General features: G+C 41.7%; 1 protein-coding gene across 1 annotated transcript in view; it reads right to left on the reverse strand.

Moving 5' to 3' along the window:
- The window catches only part of LIFR (leukemia inhibitory factor receptor alpha), a 43,042-nt gene that overhangs the window by 15,008 nt on the left and 10,987 nt on the right, over positions 1–17,047 (reverse strand). The window contains exons 4-10 of the mRNA XM_018564599.1: positions 14,109–14,272; positions 11,936–12,110; positions 8,352–8,612; positions 4,914–5,043; positions 3,951–4,117; positions 2,701–2,846; positions 190–355 (exon numbers count right to left, since the gene is read on the reverse strand). Of these exons, the coding sequence (XP_018420101.1) occupies positions 190–355; positions 2,701–2,846; positions 3,951–4,117; positions 4,914–5,043; positions 8,352–8,612; positions 11,936–12,110; positions 14,109–14,272 (1,209 nt within the window). The remainder of the gene's footprint in view (positions 1–189; positions 356–2,700; positions 2,847–3,950; positions 4,118–4,913; positions 5,044–8,351; positions 8,613–11,935; positions 12,111–14,108; positions 14,273–17,047) is intronic.

The raw sequence follows: 17,047 nt of genomic DNA on the forward strand, positions 1-17,047 counted from the left end.
GAACACTTTGACAACAGCTTATTGTGGAGGGACAAAAAAAATATTGTTTGGACAGGATTTTCTAATCTGTTGGTATTTTCCACCAAGACTACTAGTACTGCCTGCAGGGCATGAGATCAACTACACGTTCATTTTAAATATCACAGCACCTCTGGGTCCAAAAGGGAACACATACTATATGCACTGTACCTGCTGCTAAAGCCTTGTGATTCACTGCTTTGCTCCAGTTGCTCCATTTCCAGAAATGATCATGCGATGAACATCGAACACGAAAATTATAGCTGGTGAATGGATGCAGGTTGTTTAGAGGATAATTGTAGTATGTTCTGTCTGCTCCTTTCAAAGTAATGTTACGCTGTAGAAAAAAAAATACAATATGCAACTAAGAAAATACACTTTATAGATACAGAAACGCAGGAGCTGCAAGTGCTTCATTGTTTCAAAAAGGTGCAGGCTCGACAGATGTCCTCCTGTTCCTGGCTAGTGAGTTACTGACCTGGGACAAGCATGTAACCAATGAAGTCAATCTAAACTCTTGCCCTGCATACTTGGTTTAGGTCAGTGACTCCTACGCTAGTGAGGGCACGACTGGGGTAGCAGTCCAGGAGCCTATATAGACAACTACACAGTGTTTCCCCACCACCTCCAGGAAGCAATCACAATTTACCTAAAGCACAACTACCATCATCATTCATTTTTTATTGTTTTCCAGTGATTAATACGTTTTCACCTCTGACATTTACTTATTCCAAAATGTGAAAGAGAAACCTATTAATTTCCCCCATATACAGTGGGGCAAAAAAGTATTTAGTCAGCCACCAATTGTGCAAGTTCTCCCACTTAAAAAGATGAGAGAGACCTGTAATTGGCATCATAGGTAGACCTCAACTATGAGAGACAAAATGAGAAAACAAATCCAGACAAATCACATCGGCTACTGTGAATGGACAAAGAGGAGCAGTATTACACTGACAAGGTCATCTCTTCTCTCCCCACTGTAAGCTCTGACTGCCTCAGACCGCTGCACCTCTTTCTACCAGTATATAAGTGATGCTCAGCAGGGCATCACAGGAGGCTGGTATCAAAAAGATTTAGGTACTGCTAGTTCTATATAACAAGATATTTCATAATGTTTTATTGAACTCACAACTAGCTTGTGTTTTTTTTATATCTGCCTGTTGTTCAGCTTTAAGGCTCCTTTCACACAGTCAAAAGGGGATCCATGCACCGTTGAGACATCCATGTCCGTGCAGTCTTTCCTCTACCTATCAATGGAGGATAAAACTGACACTACCGGACCCATGTTAGTATATGGGCAGCAAGATTTAAATGGACCGATGTCTGTTTACATCCAGTTACTCCTGATATGGCACCATCAGGCCAAGTGAAAGGGTAGCCAGATGTAAATGGACACCCATCTGTATAGATCCGGTTGCCCATACACTAACATCTGGATTCTGATCAGGTCGGCCTGGAAAAATGGTAGGCGGACCTGATCGGAAAGCCCCTGTGAAAGGGACCTAAAGATTCACTTGAGTCGCAGTATCTTTGAATACAGCAAGAAAGAGTTTCAATTTCTTCTAATTTATTGTCTGTCTGGGATCCCACTTTGCCGCACTTCCTGTCTTTGTGATGCCTGCACAAAAAATGTTGGTCACCATCGTCACCAGCACAGGACGTCACACACAGCAATAACATTTATTGTCTAAGGGTTCTAACTCTTCCCCACACTACTAAAATATGTTTTTCGTTTTGTCTACGTTGCCAGTTAAGAGAGATTTACCCATAATTTGCTGTCCTTACAGGAAGTGAGGGGAAATCTCCCAGCAGGGTCACAGAATGCAATAAAAGAGGTCTATGGGCTCTGCAAAATACATGATGACAACAGCAGGCCTCCGAGCAGAGTGGAGGGGGAGTCTGTGGGTACTAGTCCTGGATCCTCCGGGAATGGGGGTAAGGAAAGAAAAAGTCCTTTACAGAATACCCCTGGATATTAATGAGCAGTTACTACTTGCAGTATGGGGGTAGCTCTACTGCAAGGATAATGTTGTCTTTACCTAAAGATAGGCCTTAATAACGCGAGTTAGTCAAGTTGGTCAACAAAGGGCATCATTTAACCTACAAACTTTCTCCACTAATCAATGGCTAACATGTTCTACTACTACTAGTCTCTCTTCTGCAATAAAAGTCAACTTACTAACATGTTTTTATTTTATCCAATTTTTAGGATTTCATTACTGATAGATTCCTGATTGGCTGTTAAAGTAGAACTCCATGGATGAAGTAAGGAAGGGTTTATAACCTCTGTCAGCTTTTTTTTCGCCATTTGTGTAATTGGAGATTTCCCTTCACTTCCCGATAGCCACAACAGGAAATAATAGGAAATCCTCCAAAGTGAAGGAAATCCCTTGTGGTCAGGAAGAGCACCACAACTAGCATCCCCATTGGAAGATTAGCTATTCCTGGTTCTAGTGACAACCCAAAATCTTGAATTTTTTTTCACTTTCAGCAAAAATAGAGAGCAACGAGGACAAAGACAGCTATAAAAACCTGACCCAGGTGTCCTAATCTCTCTCTACTCTATCCAAAACTTCAGTTGCACTTTAACTCTGATGCTGGTAAAGTGTGCTACTATTAACAGCAATTATACAATGAACACAGGAGGATGATTTTGCAGAAATGAGGAGAAAATAATATTACCCTTTCCACCTCTCCATGTGTTTTCCTGATTTCAGTTTCACATAGGAGATCAACGGAAGTATAAGCGCCGGGTAAAATCCATGAGACGGACACCTCAGTTGGAGTGAGGTCATTGATACTGATTCTCTCCACAGGAAATGGATAAACTAGATAAGGATACATAATACAGAAGAGATCCATTACTAGGTATTCAGTAACAAATACAGAAGGCAAGACAGATTCAGACATACATGATATTGGCTATAGGCTATTTTTGGCAAATGCCATTGACATGGCGATTGACATTTTGCCAACGCTAGTTCCTTGGCTGACCTATTGAACCTCTTGGTAAAATATTCAGTACTTTTTAGGTTGGTAAGCTGGAAAAGGTGTGCAAAATTGGAGCTCTCTTTACCCAGGTGCTCATAAATTACATATTTATTTCGGGTCAGTGTAAAAACACAAGAGAGCCAAACAACTAATGATTAACAGCAATGTTTATATTCCTCCCAATACAGGTTTGCTTTTAAGTCCAACACCAGTCATAACTTTTTAAATCTAGATAGGACTATGAAGGATTAGAACCTGCATCAGGTTTTAATTGCTGTCTTTAAGGGGAGAGTTACTCTTGAGCAGGGTACACATGGAGCAAATTTCATCCGATTCACCAGGAATCAACTGAAATTCACTTAGTTGGTGGCCCCTTTTCCCTCACCAGAAGTCAATCATTTGGTCAACTTTTGCTGAAGGAACATGTTGGAAATTCCTTGGCTGAACAGTGCTTGCAGCCAACTAATTTCCTCCATCAGAAAATGGAGAAAAAAACTGGATGGATACGGATGTAACAGTGGTGACATCTAATCCGTACTGCTCTGATCAGATTCCCTTCTGGTCAGACTGTGTGAAAGGGGCTTCATTCCTTAGTCACTCAGGTTTTCTTCGTGCTATACAGCTGTTTCTCCAAAAGTCTCTACTCTTCACCACTTAACCGGTCGCAGCTTCTCCAACATCATTCTATACAATGAAGGAAAAGTAGTCCAGCACTGTAAACAAGGGCATCTCCATGCTATGAGCTTCAGAGAGAGAAGAGATTGTCAGCTGCTGGGGATGCAATGCGTAAAGTAACTCACCACTAGACAAAGCAATGCAGAACCCATGCAGTGCTGTTAAAGTAAATATGAGCAAGGAAAAACTGTCTTACTACAAGGAAAAAGAAAGCTGCAGTATCATGAATATGTAACAATCGTTCAAGTAAGCCTCATCTTACTTACTCTTTTCTCTGATATCGAGGTCAAGGGAAATGTTCGCTGCTCCAAGGGGATTTGTAGCAAGAAGAAGAAACTCGTATAAGTTCTTCCCTTTCTTCACATCCACGCTGCAGTTGTAATCTTCCTGATCTCCGGTGTACCCCGAACATGTTAGGTTTATTCCCGAGAAGCTGAAATAAAGTTTGCCGGGGTCAAGAATCACCATGTGATTATATACAATGCAAGAGACTAAAGACTACAGTCACCAGCAGTGGAACTGGTAGGTATCATTACTCTTATTTTATAGGGTGGCTATTTCCATAATTCAGGTAAAGTTGCTTGAATTGTAAAACTTAAAGTGACACTAAACTCTGGAGTTAAATCTTAAAAACACATTCAGGTACCTTAACTATTAACAATGCTGTACCTTAATTGTATGTCACTCGGCTGTAGATCCTCAAATCATCTCTGAATTGGTGCTGACACTGTCCAGGCTTCTGGAGGGTGCCTACATTTGTTCCCCATGGTCCCTGTGTGTGTTGTAAAGTAGCCACCGCTCCAAGCTCACTCCCATGATGGACTACAATCTCAATACAAATTGGAAAACTAAACATGAGATTGTAGTCCATCACGGGTGCTAGCTTGGAGCTGTGACTACTTTACAACACACACAAGGACCATAGGAAACAATAGTAGCCACCCTGCAGAAGGAAGGACAGTTTCAGCACCAATTCAGAGATGAAGATCTACAGCTAAGGCATTTTTAAGATTTAACTCCTGAGTTTAGTGTCACTTTAAACATCATAATGCTGAGTTTATTTACCCGTAAAGTTAGTCCTGGTCTGCTGTACAGTATATTCCCCGCACCCTGCGTTAAATCTCCACAGCTCTGGGCTAAAAGAAACTGGCACCAATGACTGCATATCCACACACAGACACATGCATTTTACAAAACACCTAAACATTCTGTTAAGTAGATAAAATTACCGTTCATATAATGTGTATTTTGTACCACGCTCTCCATACAATCCAGTGGGTCTGCCTGTTTTCCACGTACAGTTGATAATTGTGAGATCACGTGCTTCACAGTTAAAGTCCTGTGGATCAGCCGGCGGGTCTGCATGGAAGAAAACACATCTTACTAGTACTAAAGTAGCATAGATCTTGAGTTATAGGAGAAAATCTAGTAACATTTTGTTGTATGGTTTATCGTCAAGATATGTGTATTTCAGATTAAAAACTCAAGACAATAAGTGAACGCCTTATTCAGTAAAGCAACTACTTCAACTGTGGTAAAATTGTACCTCTACTTTGTGTTTTGTTGAGGCATGTGATCTTCCTTTAGGGCCCTTGGTTAGTTTTAGAATTTACTGGGACACTGCCCCAGCTGTTCTCCACTTAAAAATAGGCGCCACTTCCTTTTTTACATTTCCTAAAACTAAACTAAACTCTGCACCTATATACTCCTGAAAATGTTTCATGCCACTTTCTCTGGGATAAAGAGTTATTAGTAGGGATGTCCCGATACTGATGCTAGTACCGGTATCGGGGCCGATACAGGGCATTTTCAAGAGTACTTGTACTCCTGAAAATGCCACAATGCATAGAGCCGATACCGGCCCTTTAAACTGTTTTCAAAGAGCTTGGGCCATTGACCCGCATGGCCCTTCCCCCGAAATACCTCTCCACCAAACGCAGGCTCCCTCTCCGCTCTGACCTCTCCGGACGGAAGTGTGACAGCGTGGCGGGTGGTAAGTGTTCTGTGCGGACAGCCTCTTCTCCCTGCTGGTGCTGGCCGCAGCGGTCTGTGTCCCTTTCACAGACCTCTGTAGCCGGCACGAGAAGGGAGAAAAGACTACGGCTGTGAAATAAGGGGGGGAGGAAAGGAGAGAAGCTGTAAATCTTGCCTACACACATAATGGACCTTCCCTTCTTTCATTGAGAGGGAAAACTTCTGTGTATGTCTGGTGAGGGCATTATTAAACACATAAGGAGCACGGACAGATGACACTTTGAGATATGACACTTGTAATGTCCCTGAGATACATCACCAAAAGCAAACAGTTGGAAAAGGAATTGACACTTGTAACAATAGCCAGCCTGCTATTGGATATTTTAAATTGCAATAGCCAATAGCAGGCTGGCTATTGTACCCGCCCATTGCCTGCTGTCAATCAGCAGAAAGGACCTGATGGAGAACTTTGTCTTCAGTTCCCTCCTTTTCTGATTTACATCAGGCAGTGGGCGGGTACAATAGCCAGCCTGCTATTGGCTATTGCAATTTAAAATATCCAATAGCAGCCTGGCTATTGCTCCCAGCCACTGCCTGCTGTATTTACAATCAGTGAATCCAGTGAAGTGGAAAGGTGACACTAGAGGTCTCAAAGACCCCTAATGTCACATTAAAGAGAACCTGTCACCTCCAATGCACGCAGCCCTGGTGAGAAACTGCCCTAAAACCATTAGAATGTATTGTTTTAGAAAAAATGTCACATGTCCCTTTAAGAAAAAGTATTGGTAATTGGTATCGGCAAGTACATGAAGGACAGTACTTGTTCTTGAAAAAGTGGTATCGGGACATCCCTAGTTAGAAGTTGCAATTATTACTATTAATTACCAAACTGCCTAAAGGTGCCCATACACTGCACGATTCTCGTACGAGAATCGCGGGAAATCCCGCGATCGTACGAGAATCGTGCAGTGTATGGAAGGCGTGCGACCGTTTCTACTGTACGGTCGCACGTCTTCCATCGAACCAGCATGTTTGAAAACCCGCCGGGAATCGTACGATTCTCGGAGAGTTGGTGGCCTGTTGGTGGCCTGCTGGTTCGACAACTGCCGAACGGGCCGGTGTGCGCACGCGCACACTGCCCGTTTGCAGTCAGCGTAAGCCCGCCCCTCATTACAGTCATCGCAAGCCCGCCCCTCAGGGGGCGTGGCTTGCGATGATCGAGAGTGCGATCTGCCCGTCCAAGATGTATGTACACCTTTAGTCTTTTTGTGGAATTCATAAGGTGTGGCCCTCATTAGACATAATGGGGCCCATTTCAAAGCCCAAGTGAAGTTGAATGTAAATTCCATGTGAATGAAATTTGTTCCGCTAGTGACCCTATTCCCTCAACAGAAGTCGACCATTAAATCTACTTTTGCCGAAGGAACATGTTGGAAATTCCTCAATCGAAGGGTGCTTGCAGCCAAAGCTCACAGCTGGAGATTTGTACATGCACATTGTTTAGCGTGGGTGGAGAATCTGCAGGCTGAACGAAAAATATAACAGCGTATACCCTACTTAAGTCTTTCTATAAAGGACAGAGTTAAGGTGCTCAGATAAAAACTGAATTCAGCCATGTTGCCTGCTGCAACAAAGCATCTAAAAGGTAAGAAATAATATTTAAAAATGTTTTTTTCATTAGGCTGCGAGAATGGAAACACACAACAGACATACAGTATAGAAGGTTTTTCTCCAATTTTGACAGCAAAAGTGGAAATACAGTTTAAAGTAAACCATAACAACATTCTTGGTATCTCATCTAATGGTACCTGTGGGTAAAGGATGTTGTAAGCTTTTTATTGCTGCCTCTTTCAGATGTCTAGCAATCCCGAGATTACAGATGAGAACACTCAAGCTGGAATTCAGACTGCTAAAAGGTACAAATTGTTCTTACGTAGTCTAAATACAATTATGGCATCCCTATTTTCAATGACTGGAACTAATTTTGTTTTCTATTGGTTGAGGTCAACCAAAAGAAACAACAAATCATTTCAGCCAATGGGAAAGAAAAGAGAAAAGGTATGGAAGGAGAAAGTAAAAGGAAAGTGGATTTCTACACAAAGCTTCACAACTGCTATGTGGGGACTGCTAGAGAGCTGTGACATGAAAGAGGGAGCAAAAAAGAGCTTACATCACCCTCTACACACAGGTACCATTAGTTGGAAGTATGAGAAATAGTACGGATGTACTTAAATTGACACCAAACTCAGGCGTTAAATCTTGAAAATGCATTCAAGTACCTTAATTATTAACAGAAATGTATCTTATTTGTGTATCACTCGGCTGCAGATCCTCAAATCATCTCTGAATTGGTGCCGACACTGTCCTTCCTTCTGGAGGGTGGCTAAAGTAGCCACCACTCCAAGCTCACTCCTGTGATGGACTACAATGTTAATACAAATTAGTAAACTAAATGTGAGATTGTAGTCCATCACGGGAGCGAGCTTGGAGTGGTGGGTACTTTACAACATACACAGGGACCTTGGGGAACAAAAGTAGCCACCCTCCAGAAGGATGGACAGTGTCAGCACCAATTCAGAGATGATTTGAGGATCTACAGCCGAGCAAATAAGGTCCAGTTTTGTTAACAGTTAGGGTACTTGGATTTAGTGTCTCTCTAACTGTTACGAAATTACAACATACAACATACTCACATCCCACGAAAACGACAGTTCCAGCCATATTTTCAGGACTCTGGGAGTAGCAGACGATGTTGTCCCCGCTAGGCTCTGATTTGTTCATGTTGAAGAGCCGAATGCCTCCGACATTGGGGCTGCCAAGCTCGATTACAGGATATTTGGTAGTATTAAACTCGATTGACATTACATTTTCTAGTTTGCAGCAGACGGTCATGTTGGAGCCGACGAGAAGCACCTTATCGACAGGAAACATTGGCTCATCCAAACTGGTGTCACCTGTGTGGGACAGAAACCTATTCATGAATAAATCCTAAAATCTGATTTTCACTTTTTTTGATGCTTATTATGTCATGTGTTCATTATTACACACAGTTCATTCTGTAAATATGACACCTCACTGAATGCAAGTGTAAGAACTCCAGTCTGACCTGCACCAGTAAATATTTTTTGATACCATAAAGCATGAATAGAATTTAGTAAGTACTCAAACGGAACAATTGATTAATGTTTCTCCTCAGTATACACTCAAGAAAAATACAGGTTTAATGGAGATACGAATGTGAGTAGCTTAGTGCTTAAGATACCGCAGTGGTTGGCTGTAGCCGGGGTTCAACAAAAACTTGAAAAAGTTAATGTAACCTGCACCCCAGACTACTTAAACAGCTCAGCCAGGTTATAGCGAGACCATTATTCCTCATTATCGAAGGACTCCATAATGACTGGAAGGGTACCAAGTGATTAACTACAGACCAGTCAGTCTAACATTAACAGTATGCAAACTGTTAGAGGGAATGATAAAGGACTATTTAGTGGATTTTGTTCGTGACAGTGGTATAATAAGTGATAATCAGCATGGATTTAGGAAGGACCATTCTTATCAGACCAACCTACTAACATTCTATAAAGAGGTGAGTAGAGATCTGGATGGAGGAAGAACAGGGGATGTGGTGTACCTGGATTTTGCCAAAGCATTTGACACGGACCACATAAATGATTAATACACAAGCTGAACTCTATGGGCATCGATGAAATGGTGTGTACATGGATAGAGAACTGGCTACAGGAACGTGTCCAGAGAGTATTGGTAAATGGCTCTTTTTCAAATTGGTCTAAGGATGAGAGTGGCATGTCCCTGGGTTCAATGCTAGGCCCCATACTGTTTAACCTGTTTATTAATTATAATCGGGGAAGGTGATAATAGCTGTGCTTCTGTGTTGCAAGAGGATACTAAAATTGGGAGGGTAATAGACACAAGCTTAAACATTATAACATTACAGGAGGACCTGGATAAAATAGGGGAGAGGGCAACTACATAGCAGATGGTTTAATCTTAAAAAATTTAAGGTGACGCATTTTGGGGTTAAAAATAGGCAAGCGGATTACACATTAATGGGTACACTACTAGGGAAGTCAGAAATGGAAAAAGATTTGGGGGTCATAGTCGACTACAGATTGAATAATAGCATGCAATGCCAGGCTGCGGCAAGCAGAGTACTGTCATATATTAAAAAGAGAATGTACTGTAGAGACACAGCAATAATTTTGCCACTTTACGGATCACTGGTTTGGCCTCAGCTGGAGTATGCGGTTCAGTTTTGGTTGCCAATCCACAGAAAGGATGTCCTTGAGCTGGAGCGAGTCCAGGGAAGGGCAACTATACTAATTAAGGGGCTGGAGGACCAAAGCTATGAGACTTGTTCACGCTGGAAGTGAGGCGATTAAGAGGGACATGATTTTGATGTACAAAATGTTTAATGGTGATGGCAACATCGGCAAAAAACGTTTTACTGTAAACTCCCTAACAAAGACTAGAGGCCACCACCTAAAATTGGTTAGTGCGGTTACATTTTGAAACTCTCTTCCACAAGCAGTAGTATCAGCAGAGAGTATTGAATCATTCAAAAATCATTTAGATACCTTCCCCAGAGACCGCAACATACAGGGGTACAAGTACTCTTAAAAACTAGGCAACACAGGGAATCATGCACACACGCACACACGGTGTCTTTATTCAACCTCAATACTATGTAACCATGTAAAATCTATTTCAGAATAAGCCACTTGTTTTTTTAATAACATTAGATTGCATACATTTTACTAACTTGTGAGGCAAGTAGTAAGCAAAATATAATATTTTCCATTACAAAAATGTCAACTGTAAATGGGCATTAGATGTGTACAGCCCTTGCAGCCCATTGTTATACAAGGATGTTATAAATACACTTGTGAAATTTCTTACTCTCCTAAAGTTTCAGAAAAGATAGGATTTTTGTACTCATAAAATTATTTTCTTAAGAGCCCACTGAATGACACTGGAAGTCTTAAACATTCTAGTTATACTGATACCGGCGGATTGGCAACTGGATAACAAAACAAAATGTAGCACAGTCCAGGATACCACCTCCCAGGACCAGCATGCCTCAATTTTATAGCAAAGCAGTATCAAGACCATGATCATGAACACAGGGAGGTGGGACCTGTGTCCCTCAATGGACTCAGGAAAAGGATTTTATGGTGAGTACAAAAATCCAAGACTTGCCAAAGGGCAGGGCAATAAACTGGCAGTGCAGGGGTCCCACCGCAAAGTGTAGGAATAGCTGATGCGCTGGAAACATGGGGGCATGAAGGTAGGCATCCTTGATGTTAACAAAAGCCAGAAAGTCTCCATGGTGAAGGGAGGCGATGGCTGATTTGGTGGATTAAATGGATAACTTCTGGACCCCAAATGAGATATTAAGAGATTTGAGAACCAAGATGTAGTGGATAACCCTTTGAGTTTGGGAATGGTGCACAGATCGGTGTAAAACCTCTGAAACCATTCTGCCACAGGAACTGGGGCAATGATACCTTGATCCAGAAGACCCAAGAGGGTTTAATGGAGACCTGTATGGTCACACAGAAAGTTTGGAGGCGAGAAAAAGCGGAGAGAAGCTTCATTAATAGCCCTGGGATACCGCCTCCTGCACCCAAGCATCTGAGGTGCAAGCTGTTTTGGGCGGGTGAGTGGGTGAAGAGAAGGGTTGTCTCTGGTTTTCATGAAAACACCCAAATAGTTATTTACCTGTCAATTAAACAATCTAGTACAGCGAGCAGCAATGTAATTATGTTACAGCAGGCTGCAAAAAGGTCTACACTGCGGAAGTTACAAGATCGGTAGCCGTTAAAAAGTGGGCATGGCAGTCACCTTTTCTGGAATACGGGAATGCTTGGTTTCTCACTTAAATGATACCTATGCATTGAAACAAGAATAAACTCTTTCAAGGTGAGAAAGCATGTTTGAGAAGGTATGTTTATAGTAGGAAGGGTTATCCTGGGGTGGCCTAGAGTTAGTTTTTTGGTTTAATGTCCAATCTTCTTGTAGAAGGCAGCATAAACTGAAGATTTAAGACTTCTTGCAATAAAGAGAGAAATGTTGATCCCCTTTTCACTACTTAATTTCCACCCCCCTTATTTCTCTTTAACTGATAAAGACACCGGGACATCTTGGAAATCCTGGAATGTTTTTTATATTGTGAGAATGTCTGGCATACTATTCCTAGCATGGCTATTTATAAACACATTTTAAATGACAGAATTCCTGACGCAAAACATGCCATTACCATCTATTGTTTTTAAGACACTCCATTCACTATGCCGGATCTCTCCAGGGTAGTATTCATCATGGACGAGGCATCGGATCCTTACAGAGTGCGATGTGCAATTCAAAGGAAAGTCTGAGGTCCAGTTCCAATGGAACGTAGTCATGCTTAAATTCCAGTGTACCACGAATGTTTCCTAAGAACAGAGAACAAACTGTACCCATGAGTTATGTTGGCAACACTAGCTGGATAACAACAGAGCTGAATGCTGCCACCTTGTGTTTTATGCAAGTAACATTTAACAGAAGTCTAACATCTTCTTTGTAGCATTTTAGCATTCTGTACTATGGGATGTCGCTATGTTTAACTGGTTTCTGGTTGGAAATGCCTAAAGAATACCTTTTAATCTTTGAATGATGCTTCCACCCCAGTGCTCTATGCTGGTATAGATGAGCAATGGGAACACCCCTAAGCATACTCACGCACATTCGTACCATGAAAGAAGAAATGGGAAGAGGAGCGGGGTATAGTGTGATCAAACTCTGGTTTAAATTGCACCGCAGAGTCATAATTTAAAAAAACGTTGCAACTGATACAAGAGGAAAATGGGAGATAAAACTATAACATGAAGGTTATTACAATATCTGACTGTCGATCTATTTCTGCAACTTCAAATGAGCCTTACATTTTGGCATATGACCAGTAACAGAGGTATCTTTTTATACTTAACCTTGAACTATCGCGTATGGCTACTAACAGTCAGCAGCTGGGGCTCTATGCTAGAGGACTCATAAATCACAGGAGGGGCAACCTTTCCCTCGCTAGCACATGCAAAAATTAATATAGTGATACAGTCTGCCAGAAAGTATACAGGCAATGTTGGACTTTCTTATTAGAAAGCCCAGCATACTTTGCAAACAGTATTTTATATACATTTTAACTCTTTATTCTCAAAGCAAGTTTCTCATAAGTAAAAAAATAGAAATGTGTTTATAAACTTGTAAACCTTTTATAATATATTTAAATGTTAATTAAAACAACAGACCTGTTATGTGGGCCTCTTATGGTAGAGCAATACAGTATGAATACGGTCAAAGAGCATAACCAAGGAGAATACCGCAATGTTTATAAAAACAAAAACATTAGACTATTATATTATAGGTTACAAAAAAGGTGTAAGGAGATAATATAAATTACACAACAGGGAACAGTTATTATCTTTGGCCTCCGAATCCTGAGTTGATGCACCTTACCCAGCTCCACTCTCAGAATTACAGTTTCAAAGCCATAATTCACCTGTGGGGTTTTTTTGGTGTTTTTTTTTTAAAGATCACAAACCCGATGGAGATTACCTATGCCATTCCCAAGCCGATGCAGCCTGCCCACCACTATGCAGGAAAAACAGGTTAATTTAGCCTGGCTATGTTGCTCTGCACAGGATCCTGAGAGCACTCACTAGAGTTTTACAATGTATAAAGCACAAAACCCCTCAAATACAATTAAAAAAAAAAAACACTGTAGAACAAGGGTGGGCAATATTTGGCACTCCAGCTGTGGTGGAACTACAAGTCCCATAAGGCATTGCAAGATTCTCACAACCACAGACATGACTCCCAGAGACAGATGCATGATGGGATTTGCAGTTTCACCACAGCTGGAGGGTCGGAGTTTGCCCACCTATACTCTAGAAGGTAGAAAAGACAGAGCCAAGTGCAGGTATTCTATCAAAGATTGTGGCTGGGTTGGAATGTGTGACTGGTTACAGATTTTAACGAAATCACTCGCACTTTTTCGGTGGTGAAATATGTGACCGGCAAAAGGTGAAGAATTCCAAAGCATTCTCAGCTGTTCCAGGACAGATCGGCATCGCAGATCGTATGTGCAGGAGAACTGATCTGCCCCGGAACAGCTGCCAGAGTTGGCTAGAAGTAAGATTTCAGGACCGATCAACTGTTCCGGGGCAGATCAGTTCTCATGCACTGACGATCTGCGATGCTGATCTGCCCTTGAACAGCTGAGAAAGCGTTGGAATTCTTGACTTTTTACCAGTCACATACCGTATTACGTTAAAATCTGTGACCACGTGACCAGTCACAAACTTTGATAGAACACAGACACAAAGAGAGGGTGTCTTTGTGCCACCAAACACAAATTTTCATAGGATATATGAATGGAATTTTGACACAAAACATACATTTTTGACTAGCTGAAGGTTTTCACCCCGTAACACGTTGATCTCCCATTCTATCGTCACCGTGTTCAGAAAGCCGGTGAAATTCACCGTCCAGTTCACAAGCAGGACATCAGACTTATAATCACCCACCAAGGAGAGGATCTGTGGTGTATAGGGAACGTAAGCTGTAAGACAAAGGGGCACACAATTAGCTGGAGAAAACATTTTCTACAATCACAGCAGCAGCAGGATAACATTGAGCTGCACAGTAGACTGATCTGCTCCAAACACAATGCACCCATTATGTTCATCAGCTCACTAATGGAATAACCGACAGGAAGATCACACTAATGATATAACTAAACGCACTCATTACAGACCCGGGAAATATGGAAGATGTAGATTACCAAGCACAGAGAAAATGTTACAGCTTTAACCGGTTCTTTGCCAGATAAACCAAACGATGGGGAAATACACTCATCATCTTGTTTTATGATCTGCCCAACCAACACCCACCTATAATTAAAATCAGAGCAGTATTTTCTAAATCTTGCCATAAATGCAATAAGGAGATTAGTACTGGAATTGTCTGAGATTCGAGCTGTGGGTAGCTTGCAAGCACTACCTGACTCAAAAAAAGAGGATTTAAATACTGATGGATCCAGGTGAAAAATGATGAACCGAAACAACGACTGCATCCCATCACTTTGGCTGCTGAATACAATAGCTGGCAGTGAAGATTCCTTCATCCATTTTGAATAGCCTATCGATCAGAATGGAACCCAAAAAATACGGTTTAATAAGGAACTAGGACATAGATATGTAATATCTGAAGTTTTATTTTAGAACAGGGGTAGACCACCCTCCAGCTGTGATATAACTACAAGTCCCATAGGGCATTGCAAGACTGACAGTCACAGACATGACTCTCAGAGGCACTATGAGGTTTGAAGTTTCACCAAAGCTGGAGTGACAGAGCTTGCCTACCCGTTTTGTGTGAATATATATATATCTATAGATATATATATGTATATACACACATACACACAGTATTGTGCAAAAGTTTTAGGCAGGTGTGTAAAATGCTGTAAAGTAAGAATGCTTTAAAAAATATTTATTTTTATCGTTCATTTTTATCAATTTACAAAATGCAAAGTGCATGGACAGAAGAAAAATCTGCATCAAAATCAATATTTGGCGTGACTACCCCTTGACTTCAACTCAGCATCAATTCTTAAGGTGCCCATACACTGCACGATTCTCGTACGAGAATCGCGGGAAATCCCGCGATCGTACGAGAATTGTGCAGTGTATGGAAGGTGTGCGACCGTTTCTACTGTACGGTCGCACGACTTTTGTATTTCGAGCATGTTGGAAAATCAATCGAGAATCGTATGATGTTCGGCTGGTTTTTAACATGATCAAGAGACAACTGCCGAACGGGCCGGTGTGCGCACGCGCACACTGCCCGTTCAGCATTGCTGTCATCAGAAGCCCACCCCTCAGGGGGGCGGGCTTGCGATGATCACAAGTACGATCTGCCTGTCCAAGATGGGCAGATCGTACGTTTTTTTAATTACTTTACAACCCTCGCAAGACAAAAGTCTTGCGAGGGTTGTATAGTGTATGTCCACCTTTACACTTTCACACTTGCAGAAAGTCAGGGATTTTGTAGGATTATAGTCAGGTGTATGATTAACCAATTATGCCAAGCAGGTTCTAATGATCATCAATTTCATATGTAGGTTGAGAAACAGTCATTAACTGAAACAGAAAGCTGTGTAGGGTAAAAACTAGAGGCCATCACCTAAAATTGATGGAAAAAAAATTCCAGCACAAGGGGCGAAGGGGGTTCTTCATAGTAAGATCAGTTAGGGTCTGGAACTCACTGCCACAGGCGGTGATTTCAGCAAATAATGTGGAAGTGTTCAAGAAACTTTTGGACGATTTCTTAAGGGACCGTAATATACAGGGGTACGGGTACTCCTAGAATGAGATCCTAATAGGTTGGACTTGATGGACTAATGTCTTTATTCAACCTCAAATACTATGTAACTATGTAACTATGTATCACACTAATGAAAGGTGGGTGAAGGCCCTCAAGGGATGTAAAACAAATTTGTTTGGCTTTCCAATGGGGCCTCCAACATCAAAGCTTAGAAATGCTTGTAAAAATCTGGAAGGTCTTGAGCTGGTCAAAAAAAATTAAGCTGAACTCCAGCCTTACATTTTTTCCCCCCACACTTGTAGTAAACCATCTCCTCTGCTGAAAATGAATAGTCAGTAGACAAGGCAAGGTATTATGTGCATACACTACACTTTAGCTTTAAGAACATTGAACTATAAGGGTTAACAGCAGGCTCCAAGAGCTAACTGCAAAAGTCTTTACAATCGTTTTACTGCTGCAGCCCGCTGTTAACCCCGAGCTTTTATTGTTAATTTGTAACATTTTTAAGACTGAGACCATCTAGATTTTTACCAGCATTTCTCAGCCCTGATGAAGGAGGCTCGTTAGATTGGGTGCTGCTGATTCCATCATGACATGCTGGGGTGCGACATGGTAATAAAAGCACAATGTAAATACCGACAGCTGATTAATATTATTATATAGGATTTATATAGTGCCAACAGTTTGCACAGCGCTTTACAATATAAGAAAGACATTACAGTTACTATATAATTCAAGACAAGGTGGTAAGGAGGGCCCTGCCCCTGAGGGCTTACAATCTAAAAGGGAGGGGCAAGTGATTCACGAGGAGGTAGCTGTGTGGGGATGAGTCATTGGAGAAAGTGATAGTTCAGTGGTTAGGTTGAGGTGGGATGGGCTTCCCTGAAGAGATGGGTCTTCAGGGATTGCCTAAAGGCAGACAGAGTAGGAGACAGACGGACAGGTTGGGGTAAGGAGTTCCAGAGGATGGGAGAGACTCTAGAGATGTCCTGGAGGTCAGCATGGGGATCGA

This window comes from Nanorana parkeri, unplaced genomic scaffold (assembly GCF_000935625.1).
Source record: "Nanorana parkeri isolate BGI_ZX_2015 unplaced genomic scaffold, ASM93562v1 scaffold764, whole genome shotgun sequence".
Classification (NCBI taxonomy): domain Eukaryota; kingdom Metazoa; phylum Chordata; class Amphibia; order Anura; family Dicroglossidae; genus Nanorana; species Nanorana parkeri.